Source organism: Protomyctophum bolini (assembly GCF_963924005.1).
Source record: "Protomyctophum bolini genome assembly, chromosome: 7".
Classification (NCBI taxonomy): domain Eukaryota; kingdom Metazoa; phylum Chordata; class Actinopteri; order Myctophiformes; family Myctophidae; genus Protomyctophum; species Protomyctophum bolini.
In genome coordinates, this window is record NC_137868.1 from 46,776,768 (window position 1) to 46,791,654 (window position 14,887).

The 14,887-nt window shown below is 44.4% G+C and overlaps 1 protein-coding gene across 1 annotated transcript in view; it reads right to left on the reverse strand.

Annotated features, from left to right (window-relative positions):
* Positions 1–7,191: 7,191 nt before the first annotated feature.
* LOC308318225 (copine-4-like) overlaps positions 7,192–14,887 on the reverse strand; it is a gene marked incomplete at both ends in the record, with an annotated part of 236,256 nt that continues 228,560 nt past the window's right edge. The window contains one exon of the mRNA XM_080767684.1: positions 7,192–7,323. Coding sequence (XP_080623810.1) covers positions 7,192–7,323 — 132 coding nt within the window. The remainder of the gene's footprint in view (positions 7,324–14,887) is intronic.

A 14,887-nucleotide genomic window follows, 5' to 3' on the forward strand; every position in this document is an offset into this window, starting at 1 on the left:
GTAGCCTGGGACTCTTTTCCCTGAACACACTGGAGCAGACAGAACAGAAGCAGTCAGTATTCAAGTACCCATAACACAGTCTCATATTACATAATTGTATTTTCATGTTCATCATACTTTCAATAAGCCAGTTCAACTCATGACTCTTCCTTTGTGTGCAAATATACATACTTAAATGTGCCCAATATCAGTAACGGAGGACCACTTCGTTACACATGTTTTTCTCCGATATCCATTTCCCTTTCTTCTATACTTTTGAGGTGGGTGGTCTTCGGCGTCTTCCAGCAGACATCCATGTGGTGGAAAGTAACTAAGTACTTTTACTAAGTACTGTACTTAATACTTTCAGTGCCATTGCCGTACATCTATGTCAATTATTGAAGCCTATTTGACACTATGCTTACCGCCATTGCCGTTGATTAATGCTGATGAATTGCGCTTTTATAGTGCATTCGATCGATCGAGCCATAATGCTACTTACGTTAGCCGGTTAGCTAGCTATGTTGTTAGCACAGCACTGGATCGCTCATCTTAGATCGCCGTCGCCATAATAATCCATTCTATCCGTTTCTTTCAATCGCCCGTATCTCCTATTCCTTGTCCCAGATGGCATTTTGGTCAAAACAACGTTTCTTTGACGGCACAGAGCCGACGATGTGGAGCCCCGGTTTGGATTCATATTGTAAACAAAGGAAATGTGGCTTTTCAAAATAAGAGCTCGACTGGAAATAACGCTGGCGTGAATTAGATCCTAATTTTTCAATAAATGCTAGCGCTAGGTACAAATTTGAGGTATTTTGTACGTTATACTTGAGTATAACATATACTCAACTACATGTATTTGAAAACCTTTGTTACTAGAGTTACTTTGAAGATGTTGATTATTATCACAAAACATACATTACCAACTTCAGCCTTACATTAATGAAAATAGCAGATCTACAAGTTTGCAATCCGTCGCGATGCAACGTATTGTGAGCTTGTAGCTCTGCTTGTTAGATCTTCTAAGATGATTATTGGAAAACTTGAAATGGGACATTTTGCACAATGAGTACTTTTACTTTTGGTACTATAACTACGAATTCCGGACATTCACTTGTAACGGACAAGTACGTTTTACATTGCAGTATACTTATACTTAAATTATACAAGAGTACTTTTTCTAATAATAATAATATCTGGGACTTATATAGCGCTTTTCATAAAACTCAAAGACGCTTTACGTATGTGTGGGGGCCAGGGGGGGGACAAGAAAAAGGACAACTTTATTAGAAAAAACAATAAAACAGTAACAAGTTTAAAAAATCTGCTTGGAAATGCGATTATTTTTCTCTACCACTGTAAGCCTGCACGCTCGACGGGACCTGCCAAAGCCATGAAACATCCAGGGTTCTTCGCTCCAGGGAATCCTGGGAACTTCCATCCGGGCCGCTATATTATAAGCGTGCGATACCACTACCATTGGGCCTCCTTGATCCTCCTCTCGTCCTCTTCGCTTCCTGCTCTGTCTCTTGATTCTCCTCCAATCCTCAGTCTAATCCCCTCATCCCACACACTAAAGGTCCCTGACCATCTCTCTCTTCCTCCATCTATCTCTTAATGCCTCCATCGGCCCCCTAGCTCGCCCACTGGTGGAAAAGTAACTACGTGCATTTACTCAAGTACTGTACTGTACTGTACTGTACTGTACTGTACTGTACTGTACTGTAACTGTACTGTACTGTAGTATTTCCACCTTTCAGTAGCTTTATATTAGTAGTATGTTGTTCCTACGGGAGGCGGCCTTTTTTCCGACAGCATTCTAGCCGACGGGGCAACGATTCGATCCGCAGCGGGGGGACATTCGCTGCGATGCGAAAAGGCGATGGTCCGACATGCGCTGCTCCCGTACTTGCGGTTAGGGTTAGGTTAGGATTGAGGTTTCGGATCAATATGCTGTCGGACAAAAGACCTGCACCCGTTCCTACCATTTGCTCTATCTCCTTTATGTGGAATCTTATTTAGACATAGGCCTATATGTTTGACTGCAAATTCTAATTATCTGCTTTAGATTGTTTGGACAGATAGTTACGTGATTGTTTTCTTTGCACTCTAACATGTTGTCCATCCATCCATCCATCCATCCATCTTCAACTGCTTATCCGTAGTCGGGTCGCGGGGGCAACAGCTCCACCAGAGAGCTCCAGACTTCCATCTACAGAGCAACATTAGTGACTTCCTCCTGGGGGGATCCTGAGACGTCGGTCTGCCCCGGGGTCTCCTCCCAGTGGGACGTGCATCGAGGACCTCCCCAGGGAGACGCCCGAGAGGCATTCTAACCAGATGCCCGAAACATCTAAGCTGGCTCCTTTCCAGGCGAAGGAGCAGCGGCTCTACTCCGAGTCTCTCCCGTGTGACTGAACTTCTCACTGGAAGCCACCCGTCGGAGAAAACTCATTTCGGCCGCTTGTATTCGAGACCTTATTCTTTCGGTCATGACCCGCACTCATATGTGAGAGTAGGAACGAAGATTGCTTGGCAAACAGAGAGCTTTGCCTTCTGGCTCAACTCTCTTTTCGTCACAACAGTGCGGTACAGCGACTGTTGTGCATTTGCCCTATATTGTTTGCTGACTGGAGTTATAATGCTTCTACCCTGATCTGGCACTTTTATTGTTTTCCTTTTCTGAGGCAGCTCCATCTACAGAAATTAATTTCACTGTCTGACTATTGCCAACACACACGCATACCATACAAACACAGACGCACGCACGCACGCACGCACGCATGCACGCACACACACACACACACACACACACACACACACACACACACACACACACACACACACACACACACACACACACACACACTTTCTCTTTCTTCTAATATCATTCACTGCAACAATATATTATTTCACATTCAACATGATTTTACTTTTTTTTTACTGCTTTCCTCATTACATTTTGCCTCGTTCATATGTGTCGGTCACTGATTAATATAAACGTCCTCGCTTCCAGAACACCACAACAGGTCTTTATTCATAAAGCTTTTTATTGTCATAATTCATTTAGCTTGTCATTGTTTTGCACACAATATACTTCATGGCTACACAGTGATAAATCATGTGACCATGATAATCTAATAATCTAAACGGATACTCAAGATAATCCAGTAAAGGTTGTGCTTTGTAAATCTACTCACACAATGTCAGTTTTTTTTTTACCACATGAACATGCCGTTGGAGTAGAACATCCCTGTAAACGTCATAATAATCATATAACTGCAATTATCATCATCATCATCATCATCATTTATCATTATAATTCACTACCCAGAACATAATGCAACGAGAGAAGGAACGGCGTTTCCTTTTGAAGGTATTTGCATGCAAAACAACACACGTCATTGTCATGCATCATCTGCTCTGGCCTTTACAAAACGAGCGGGACTAGTGATGCACACTCCGCTGAGACCTAGTGCAGACCAAGCCCCCCAGTGAGGCTCTCCAGCACTCGGCACCCTAGTGGTTGGAGCGTGAACTGCAGGTGGACCCGTGGATTCATGACGAGGAAACCCCCGCACAGTCAAATACGGAAGTAGAGTGTTCTTTCCGGGTGCTTCAAAACGCCACTGAGCAACTTCCACTGGAATGAATAGCTGGGGAGCGGGGCTATCGCTCCGACGCACTGGGCCGATGTTATCAACCCATAATCTAATCACCAGTATTTGACTCATCACTCGGATGCAATCGAGCCCGGCAGGCTCACCTGGAAACACAGAAGTAGAAAATGACTGCGGCCAAAGCGAAAGCATTGTGAAACTGACTTAGGTGGTTAAGACTGATATGAGTTTAGGCCGGGGGACTTACGTGGCCGGTTAAGACTGGGGTTAGGGTTAGGATTCTGGTTTAAGGACTTCAGTGTTTTGTACCATACTATTGTACTATGTATAAGTACAGAACAAAGGATGGTTGCTTTCACCATCTTTTTTGAAGAAGGGTCTGGGCTCTTTTGTAGTCTTTTCTCCAATGTCTGAGGTACGAGCCGGTTAGGTTTCTGGTTTAAGGACTTCAGTGTTTTGTTTTGTACCATACTATTGTACATAAGTACAGAACAAAGAATGGTTGCTTTCGCCACCTTTGTTTGAAGAAGAGTCTGGGCCCACGTCGGACATCTCTGCGTTTCCTGAACGCAGCCAGTCGGCTCCAGGCGAGCCTTTCACACATTCGAGTAAGCCACTGGTGATTATCGGTTGATTTTCATTCGAAACCGCTGGTACTCTTTGTTCTAACTGGAATGTTTCCAGCTGTGTCCCGTCAGAGATTGATAAAAGACCAGCATGATGTCATTTCACGTGTGCCCAAAGAGCCGAGGAGAGCATAACATAGTAGTCTTCATGTGGAACTGAGCAGGTGGAAGCTGTATAAAAGACGCGCTATAATATAAGGCGAGTTAACTTTCTGTTCGGCAGGTTGCATCAAAGAGCAGCGCGTGAAGCCTGCTGTGAAAGTGATTGCGCCACTCTGTCATCACACGCCATTTACGAGTCAATCCCCTTTCAGGTGAGTTCAGGTCTTTGAACTACACATCTGAATACCGATGGGAGCGTTACATTGACTTTCACACAATGCTCCTTGGGTTCTGGTGACTCATGCTCCTTTTGGACATGCAGTTTAACCCTGTAAGACCCGGGGGTATTTCTACTTGCAAAAAAGAGATTTCAACCTTACTACTTTGGACTACTACTAGGACTTTAAATGTAAAAAATATATATGTAAAAAAAAAGGCGAAAAAAAAGTTTTATGAAAATTGTATGCACATTTATAATAATTATTAAAATAATAATAATAAATTAATAATTTACATTCGGTGGATATCTTTCACGATAATACATAACACATGTTCTAGACATTCTAATGATCACAACAATATATGTAATACATGGATTTTAGTTACTTTTATCAGGGTTAAAGATTAAAGGTCATAGGTCAATTTCGATAAAAGATGTCCAGAGATTTTGAAGTTGTGTAAATTTGTGCCTCTGTGGGGGGTATTTATATGCAAATACCATGACCAATGGCATTGCAAGACTAAACAATGAACATCAACGATGTTTTTTTATTAAGTAATTAATTAAAATGTTACAGAGAAGCATCTTTGGGTCTTGCAGGGTTAAACGTGTGTTTGTGCAGGACGGTGTCTATGGGTGCGCTCGGAAATGCGCACCGGGAATGTGGTCAGTTTGTTGAGTGTGGTGGGCGGTGACCTCACAGAGTGCGTTCAGTGTACCTTATTTACGAACGGCCACAGCTGTGACGCATTCACACGAATCACACCGGACAACCCCAGCTTCAGGGTAGGGTCGCTCAGTGCGGGCACTCGGCACGCCCGGTGCGCAGCGCACTGGACTTTCGAACGACAACGCACCGAGTGCACTGAATAAACGAACGACAAGAGAGCACACCATTGCGTTCAGGGCGCATTTCCGAACGCACCCTACATATATAGGAGCCGTGCATCACTAGTGCAGATGACTCTACAAGGCAGCTGGCTACTTCAGTTCAGCATCGTCGGAGAATCCAAAATGCTTATTTTTTTTTTCTTTTTAAACAACGTACGAACTTTATACGAAATTTAGCAAAATCTCAACAAACTCTTATAAAAACAAACTCAGAGTGCAGGAAACAGGAAAAATTGAACGGGGGGGGGGGGCTGGGGGGGTTACATGGGGTCAAGGGTCATACATTCCTTCATTGATGGTTGGCATTTCCCCCGAGTATCATGCTCGCCGGCGGGGGGGAGGAAGCAGAGATTTGTGCTGTCTCGGTATGTTGTCATCTCATTATGTCGTATCATTATGTTGTTTCGCTGTGTTTCGCTGTGTTTATCTTGTGTCTTGTGTCGAGGTTATCGCGGGACATGTGTCACCGCGCGTTACATTGCGCTATATCTCGTGCTATCTTGTGTCGTCGTCTCGTTGTGCTTATCTTGGTATCTGGTCCCCGGGTGGGTCATCTCGTGTCGCTGTCGAGTTATCTCATGCCGTCTCGCCTTGAGTTCTCTCCAGTTGTGTCGCTGTCGTTTGTCTCGTTCGTTGTTTATGTCCTAAGTTGTCTTGATGCGTTGTCTCGTTCTGTTTGCGTGTCGTGTTATCCCTTTGTCTTGTCTCATTGTGTAGTGCCCTGTATTATTCGGTGTTGTGTTGTGTACGGCTGTACGTTCTTTGCTAGGTACATGCGCAAACCTGCGTCTAGATATTGAAAGAAAATAATCAATCTCTCTCTGTCCATCTCTCTGCAGAAATAGGATTTTAGTCAATAATGACACGAGGAGGTAAAGCGTCGCAGCGTGTAATTAAAGACAATATGCAACGTAAAATTCCCAGTGTTCATGAATCCATTTGTAACTCTCAGAGTATACAAATGTAACCAAATTGACACATAAGGGCCCATCATCAACAATGAGGATTTTTATCGTGCAGAGCCACGTTTGGTCTAGCTAGCCTCACATTGCCAGAAGACCGGAGATCTCCCCTTGCCGATACGTCTGGGGACTCTAAATGATAGGTAGAAGTGGCGATGGAACGGCCGCTAACAAACCTAGGACCGGTGCTTTTAAAACTAATCATGCCACTGCCGCAATATGAAGGACCACTTACCGTGATATTGCTTCCGCACATGTTCATATTTTCTTATCTCTATTCATTGTTTCCACTCAGTTTTAAGAGAGATTGCCTCAAGTCTCCATGCGTTTCAAGACTTTCAAGACCAACGTATTGTGAGCCTGTGTTTGGTCGTAAACTATGACAGCACATGTTGTGCCAGTTGTGTAGTCGTCGACTAAGGTCGTGCGGTGTTGTGTGCGTCCGCGTGGATGTGTGTGTGTGTGTGTGCTTAACAATTCTTACATCCATGCCGCTGTACTGTACAGAGTTCTGAACGGTGACGTTCGCTTTGTGAGTTTCAAGCCCCTAAGCGGGCTTTCCGGCATGCACAACAGCGAACAAATAAAAAAAAGTTCCAAATAACTATCGGGGGGTGGTGGGGGAGGGGAAACAGTAAACATTTTCCTTCAAAGTCCACCGAGACCTCGAGCGGGGGAGACCGCACTCCCGGCAGCAGCAGCTAGGGGTCAGGCTGTGTGTTTCCGTGTCCATAAGGAGGGGGGAGGGGGGGTCATTCAGGAGTCTTCGAGGGGGGGGGGTGGGGCAGTCAGTGGCCAAAGGACAGGGAAGACTGGTATTCACTGGGAACCTTGGGCTTGATGCCCTTGCTGTTGTAGTAGTCCACCACCTGGTTGGGCACCTCGGCCAGCACGGTCTTCGCCAGAGCCGCTGGCGATGCCTGCAGTGGGGGAGGGGGAGGGGGTGATAGAGAACAGTTAAATCACTGTTAAATAATACTGATCTGCTCTTCTGGGGGGGGGGGGGGGGGTGTGTGTGGGTGTGTCTAACAGAGGTACCTATACCAGTTCAGATAAATGTCATTTTGAGATTGAGAAAGAAACGAGTGGGACACCACTGTAAAGCTGCTATAGAGGGTTATATGCGCGTGACATCATCATCATCAAACCAGGAAGTAATGCAGGAATGCCTACTATAAGTGGCTAAAAACTACTTTCTGGCCTTAAACAGCCCAGCCATCCAAACATAAAAGTCATATTTAATTGCCTTAAAAACGACATTAAACTTAACACCTGTCACTTTGCCACTCGATTTGCCATTCACTTTACGCATGCGCATACCCTCTATAAGCAACATTTTTATGACCTTCTCTTTCTTTTTTTGGTATTCAGACAGCCAGCAATGGGTGTAGAACGCTCCAGAAAACAATGTAGTCTCTGTGACACATCTAGGGGCCGCATGCAGTCTGCATTCAAAGATGTTCCTAGAAGCTTTGTCATTGGTCGGAAAAAGAAAAAAAAAACCCTGGTCGCAATGACAAACCAATCAGGAGGCAGACAGGCAAATCGATTCTAGGAAAATCTTTGAATGCAGATTGCAGCCCCTGGGGGAACAGCAAATACTCCCTTACTCCCAAAACCAAGCCCTCATGGGAAAAGGGACGTCATCTCTCTGTTGATGAATCAATGAATGAATCAATCCTGTCGAGGACGCATCACTGCATGACTACATTAAAACGTCCACCGTGCCTTTGTACTTTGTCCCTAGAAATACTGTGATATAAATGATGTAATATCCATGGGCGCGGCAAGTATGGGGCTTTTGGGCCGGCATCCCCCCCACCATGCACCCCCCCCCCCCCCCCCCCTGTCAGCCAGTCAGAACCAGCAACTGCATTTATTTAATCACATGTGAAAAATGTGGTTTACAATATGTCGGAGAGACAGGTAAAACAATAGGTACTAGGCTGGGACGACACAGATACAATATTAACAATGCCAAAAAGACAACCACAAGATTGGTGCAACATTTCATGGCGCACGGCATTGAAGCTCAAAAATGCGCTGGACTTCAACACAATCCTAACTGGACAGTAGGACAAAGACGTTTTAATGAAAAACAGTGGATTAAGAACCTCAACACGGATTTTCCTGGAGGCTTAAACATGCCTAAAATCAGATCTTGAACACTACAACACTTAAACTCAGGATTAAACTGGAGAAATCTAAAAGTGATTGGATCAGACTTCCTTCGGATACATGGCGAATGCATTTATTCCTGCGGTCGCAACATGTGTAGGCACAGTGCACTGAAGTCTTTTAATTCCCCCCCCCCTGTCGAGACGGTCCAAAACAAAAAGTATTTTATTATTGAATGGCATACTGGCTTTGTATGCAAAAGGCGGCGGCGCCGGGGGCGGCGGCTTTATTTTAATTGACCCGGAGTCGGAGGTTGAAGACACGGGAGGAGATGAGAATAATAACAACACAGGCAGCGGCTAACAGCACTTGACGAGGGGGAGCAGGAGGAGCAGGAGGAGGACACAGGAGCAAGTTCAGCAGAGGCGTCTGTACACAATAAAACAATCCAGTGTTGACAGACACTACCATGCATGACCATGCCTTTCAACCAAACATTACTTTTTCCCGGCAGAAAGTTTGGCAAGGGAACTTATGAGAGAACATTTCAACGAAGCTTATTTTGAGCAATGGTCATGGTTGCATTATGTTCAACAAACCGACTGTGTGCTTTGTTTCACTTGCAACAAAGCCGTGACAAAGGGATTATTGCATGGCCATGATGACACCAGTGGCAGTTCGTTCGTCAAGGGAGGATTTAACAACTGGGGAAAAGCAAGAGAAAAGTTTGCTCACCTCGAGTTGTCTGAGTTGCATTTGGATTCAACCCAGTGCATTAGCTTTGCTAAAACAAGTTCCAACCAATGCTTTTGCTGTCTGAAGCTGTAGCCAGAGATCAACAGACTGCCAGGACAGTATTGGAACTTTTACTCAGATCGATTAAATTCCTGGGTGGTCAGGGAATGCCGCTCAGAGGGCATGAGCAACCGCGATGGCACACTTTGGCAGCTTATGGTGGAGAGAACGGATTTTTTTTTTTTTTTTGCGGCTTCCGCCTTTATTTTATATTTCTTTTATAGAGGGACAGACAGTAGGCTGACAGGAAAATGGGGAGAGATGGGGGAGTGACATCATGCAGTAAAGGCCGTCGGGATCGGGAGTCGAACCCGCGGCACGCTGCCAGACTGGACTACCGCACTGGATTACCAGTGCCTGGACCACTGAGCCATGCACGGCCCAGGCCAGAGAACGGATTTTTTTTTCTTTTTTATATATATATTTTTTATCCCACGATTTTGTAACCCATTTTTCACCCCTGTGTCAATCATCTAATGTGATCCTGGTCTCTACACACCCTCCACCAACCTAGTCCCCATATATGGGGGACAAGGGGAGAGCAACGGACTTGAACTCATGCTTCCTTCATGCCTGAGTGTCCAAGTTGCTCCTTTTACACCTGACAGGGGGGAGATTCCCTGGTTGGACGTAGCGCGTGGAAGGAACATGTTATTCCAACCAGTTCATTTCCCCTCCATCAGGCGCCCCGGCTGGCCAGGGGGAGGCAGTTTAGTGACCAGGATTACTGCATGTTTTTTGTGAGGGTACGTACCCTAGGGGACACGGGGAGAACATGCAAACTCCACACAAAAAGGGCCTTTCGCCAACCCCGCCTCCGGGTATGGGCACTGATGAGGAGGAAACACGCCGCCAGCACCCACAGCGTCGAACCCATAGGACCTTCTAGCTGTGAGGCGACAGCACTATACCAACTGTGCCACCGTGAGAACGGATTCTTTACCAATAGCAAGAGAATGGCTTTCACATAGAGACAACTGGATGTCGGACACTATACAAAACGAGATCCTTCAAATGTTTGCACATGGACTTACAGCGGTTGGAACGACCGACATCAGTGCAAGTGATCAATTATCATGCTGTTTACAGCACGCAACATGTTTCTCGGGTTCTCTCTTCAGCAGATACACTCTTTTTATGCATCAAACATACAAACACACATCTTTCAACGTTTTTATTTGCCTCTTGAACATTTGCTGTCCGGGCGAGCACAACTCAAAACAGAGAGCCCAGGGTACTCATATGTGTTGATTGCAGTAACCACGCATTGGACCTTGTTCTCCAGGAGGTCTCGAAGGAAGTGAGACTATAGTCGCTGACACATTAAAACTTTGTTCAAGGAGTGTCTGTTGGGGTGCAGGCTTTAGTTCCGACATACTATTGATCCGAAACCTCAATCCTAACCTAACCCTAACCGCAAGCACGGGAGCAGTGCATGTCGGACCATCGCTTTTTCGCATCGCATCGCATGTCCCCCCCGCTTCGGATCTTCGGTGTGTCGGAAAAGCGTGCGCACCCCGTCTGTTGTTATCAGAGAATCGTCCAAACGCAAAACTCTCTTTTCAGTCGCTTTTTGGAACAGACGATCCGGTGTCCAATTTGATGGGGCTATATGTCCTACTCTGTGGCGCATTCGAGCCAGTGACATCTCACGAGTTATCTCTGCCCACACACATAATATGCACAGGTGCAGTACTTAGTTTAGACTAGTCATTGGTTAGACCAGGGGTGCCCATTACGTCAATCGCGGTCGACCAGTCGATCGCAAGCGCTGCGCAAGTAGACCGCTTGGCCCTGACATAAAATAAAATAAATTAATCCTCGCGTTGCCTCGGGCAGGCGGCGGCGGCTTAAAAACCCCCCACAATGCAGTGCTTTGTTTTCAAGTGTGGGGAACCGTCGGGTCTGTTATGTTGTTAAACAAACAAATTAAAAGGATCTATCCATCATTGTTCATATAGCAAGACGCGCGCGGAAAAGAAGCCTAAAACATATCACTTCCATGCAGTGGGAAGAAGATTATTTTTTCACGATGTCACATTCCAAGTCCAACTGCGTTTGCCTTACTCGAGCCCATCGCTACATTCATGTGCTTCCCATTCAGAAGCTGATGTTGATTCCATTGCCTCGAAAATAGCAACACTTTTTAACATGAACTCTTCTGCGTTGGAGAATGAGATCATGGCACTACAGGCTGACATACAGTTAAAGTTGCGCGCCCGCGATGCAGAGTTTTGGAACTTACTCGTGAAGGAAAAGTATCCAAACATCAGGACTTGTGCAGCCTCGCTCACAGCGTTATTTGGCTCCACATATTTATGTGAATCAGCGTTTTCCCACATGAAGATAATTAAGTCCAAATATCGTTCCACGTTGACGGACGATCATTTGGAGGCCTGTTTAAGACTAGCTGTCAGCAGTGACCGTCCGGATTATGCAGCGCTGACGGACTCCATTCAGTGCAAGGCTGAAAGCAGTCATCTGATTAAAGGGATAGTTCAGATTTTTTTAACTTAAATTGTATGAAATACTTTCCATTAATATAGTGGTTGCAACTGTAGGCCTATTGATTGATTGCCAGAGTCCTGTGGTAGGAGTTCTGCTCTGGTTGAGTTGAGTGCATTATTCCTTCATGTGATTGTGTATGCTTTTTATGTGTGATACTTTTAATATTTGTAACATTTTATGAGCAATATGTTATTACAAATTGAAATTGATTGACGTTATTACAAAGAGTAACTTTAACAAAATAAAGGTGGTAAATAAATAGAATTGATTGATTGAAACAGTCCTAATGCCTTAATGTTATTTATTTTGAGTATCTTAAGCAATGGGATAATATTATTTTGGTTGGTAGATCACCTTGAGCTGGCAATTTTAAAAGTAGACCTCAAGTCAAAAAAGTGTGGGCACCCCTGGGTTAGACCAATCATTAGTCCTACCACCTATCTCAAACCCTCACCCTAACCCTATAACCTCCCACGGGGCAGCACACCTAAACCTAAACTTAACCGTCTCCCAACCCTTAACACTAGCATGACTGCAGTAACATGAGACACAAGTAGCACGTGCTTAAATTAATATTTAGAAAATATTTAGATAAGGTTTCTGAGATGATAGGTCATCTGAAAGCTTCATGGGCAAAGATAATAAACTTCAAACTTCACACCCCTCACCAACCTTATTACGGTCGTTTTAACGCACCCCTCACCAACTGTATGTCTAACCAATGACTAGACTACGCACACACACACACACACACACACACACACACACACACACACACACACACACACACACGTCTTGACCTATAGGCCTACCCTCCAAACATGTTTCCAATTTGAAAAGTGTGAAGTGTCTGGAACATCGGAGACTATAGGCGAAGAAATACATAATTTAATCAAGTTAGAACTTTTATGCCTAGACCTCAAGAGACCCACGACTTGTCACATGATCTAATCCGGAGCACCGGAAATTAAAAACCTGCACTCAGTTCAACCAAAACATTGTCTTGCGACATTATCTGTAGAGACAAAGAAGAATCGTGTCTATCTCGATTACCAGATGAATACTGCTTGAACCATAGCACTATTGTCACATGCGACGGCAGATTAATTACACACCTAACACAACCAACCATCGTAATTGGAGATGATGGGTGAGTTTAGGACAGTTGTCCCCAGGGGACACACACGTCTAATATTATGGCCACATCGAGCTGCCAGTCAATAGATAAATACAGGCCTGTGGGAATTTTATCACACCATTTTTGTGACACATCTTTCAGTCGGTGCCAATTGTCTATACACTGTAATCCTGAGCGCTACTCTCCCTCTGCCAACCTGGGGAGAGCCCCGAACTGAGCTCATGCATGCTTCCTTTAAAGGACCACTTCACCACTTTTCAACCTATCTTCATATAATAGGTCCTCACTAATAATCATGAAAATAATTTTTTTTCCTACTCAGTCTGTGTCTCATAGGAGGGCTGTGGGCAGTTCAGAAACCGTCATCGATGGGGAATACAAGTTAATAGAAACTGCAGGCTTTCTAGTCCTGAAAAGTTGCATTGCGAAAATGGAAGCCATCGTTCTCACGATAATGAAAATCTAAACATTTTTGTAAAAACATCTTGTTTAAAAAAATATCTGCCTAATGATGATGTCACTGGAAGACTGTTTCTAAACTGCCCACAGCCCTATATGAGACACAGACTGAGTAGAAAAATATCGTGCCAATTTACCATGATTATTAATGAGGACCTATTATATGAAGACAGGTTGAAAAAAACGTTTTCTCCTCTGGTGAAAAGCTGGGATTTGCGCGATGGCAGTCTCTCAGTCAAATCAGGTCACATATACTCTATGTCTGGCATGGGCGTGTGACTGGCTTCCTGGGACATGATGTGCTATCTACTTCCTGTGGAACTGCACACGTCGGGGTCATCTCCTCATCAAGCCCAGCTGATAAAAACCCTGGCTCTTCACTCTTCAGCCCTTGCCAGTCTGTCAGTTGCCGCTCGGTAAAGTCACTGTGCCTTCTGAGCTCTGTGTTTTTAGCTTTGCGATCAACATCATTCTAATTCCATGTCTCCCAGTGGGTCCTATTATACTAAACCCTAACCAGAACATAAGCGAGAACAATCATTGTCTCATTAACAGAAAATGGTAAATGGATATTTTGTATTTGTAACACTCAAATAATATAATTTATTTTTGGGTGGGCAATGTTATTATTGTGTTCTACGCAACCCACCAATGGCAGTCAACAACTAATGAATCTCTCAAGAGTCAACGCAGATGGCAAACAGCAGGTGGCAAAAAAAAAAAAATCTTTGTTCATTACTTTAAAAACAAATGAGTTCCCAGATTGCGACTAATAGACAATGAGAAACACTGCACAGATCTGACTATAGACGCATCTCCATCCACCCATCGATCCTTTAGCCACTTCAGTCCACCAAAACAAACCCTTACCCAGATATGACAATCAGCATTTCACCCAGGCTGTCAGACCTAGGGTTCATCCAACGGACTTGCTGCATCTTATAGGCAGAATAGAACAGCAATACTATAAAATCACTTTATATCTTATCGCAATTATCTCTATCCAAAACTGTGGAAACCAGAACTCAAGTCAGCTCTATGCATAGATAGCAGCCGCACTGGAAATCAATTGGGCCACTCATCCTTACTTCCTTAATAAGGTGTTACCAATGATACTAATGAAGGCTATACAGTACAAAATAATGGTACAAATGGACACATGCCAACAAGCGCAATATCAGCACCCTGACTCTGTTTGACCAGACCGGGACAGTGCCTTAATTAGCATCTAGATAGGAAGTAAGAAAGGGAGCCCAATTTATTTCCAATATGGAACTGCCGTGCATATTCCGTAGAGCCTATTTCCATTGGGACAAACTCTGTGCGCTAAAAAAATAAACCTTAGTGGCTAGGGGATTGGCAACCTTTACTAGGCCTATTAAAAGAGATAGCCAAAAAAAAATGATGACAATAATAATGTGTATGGAGCCACAAAAAACATTATAACGAAGCACCCATTAAAAATA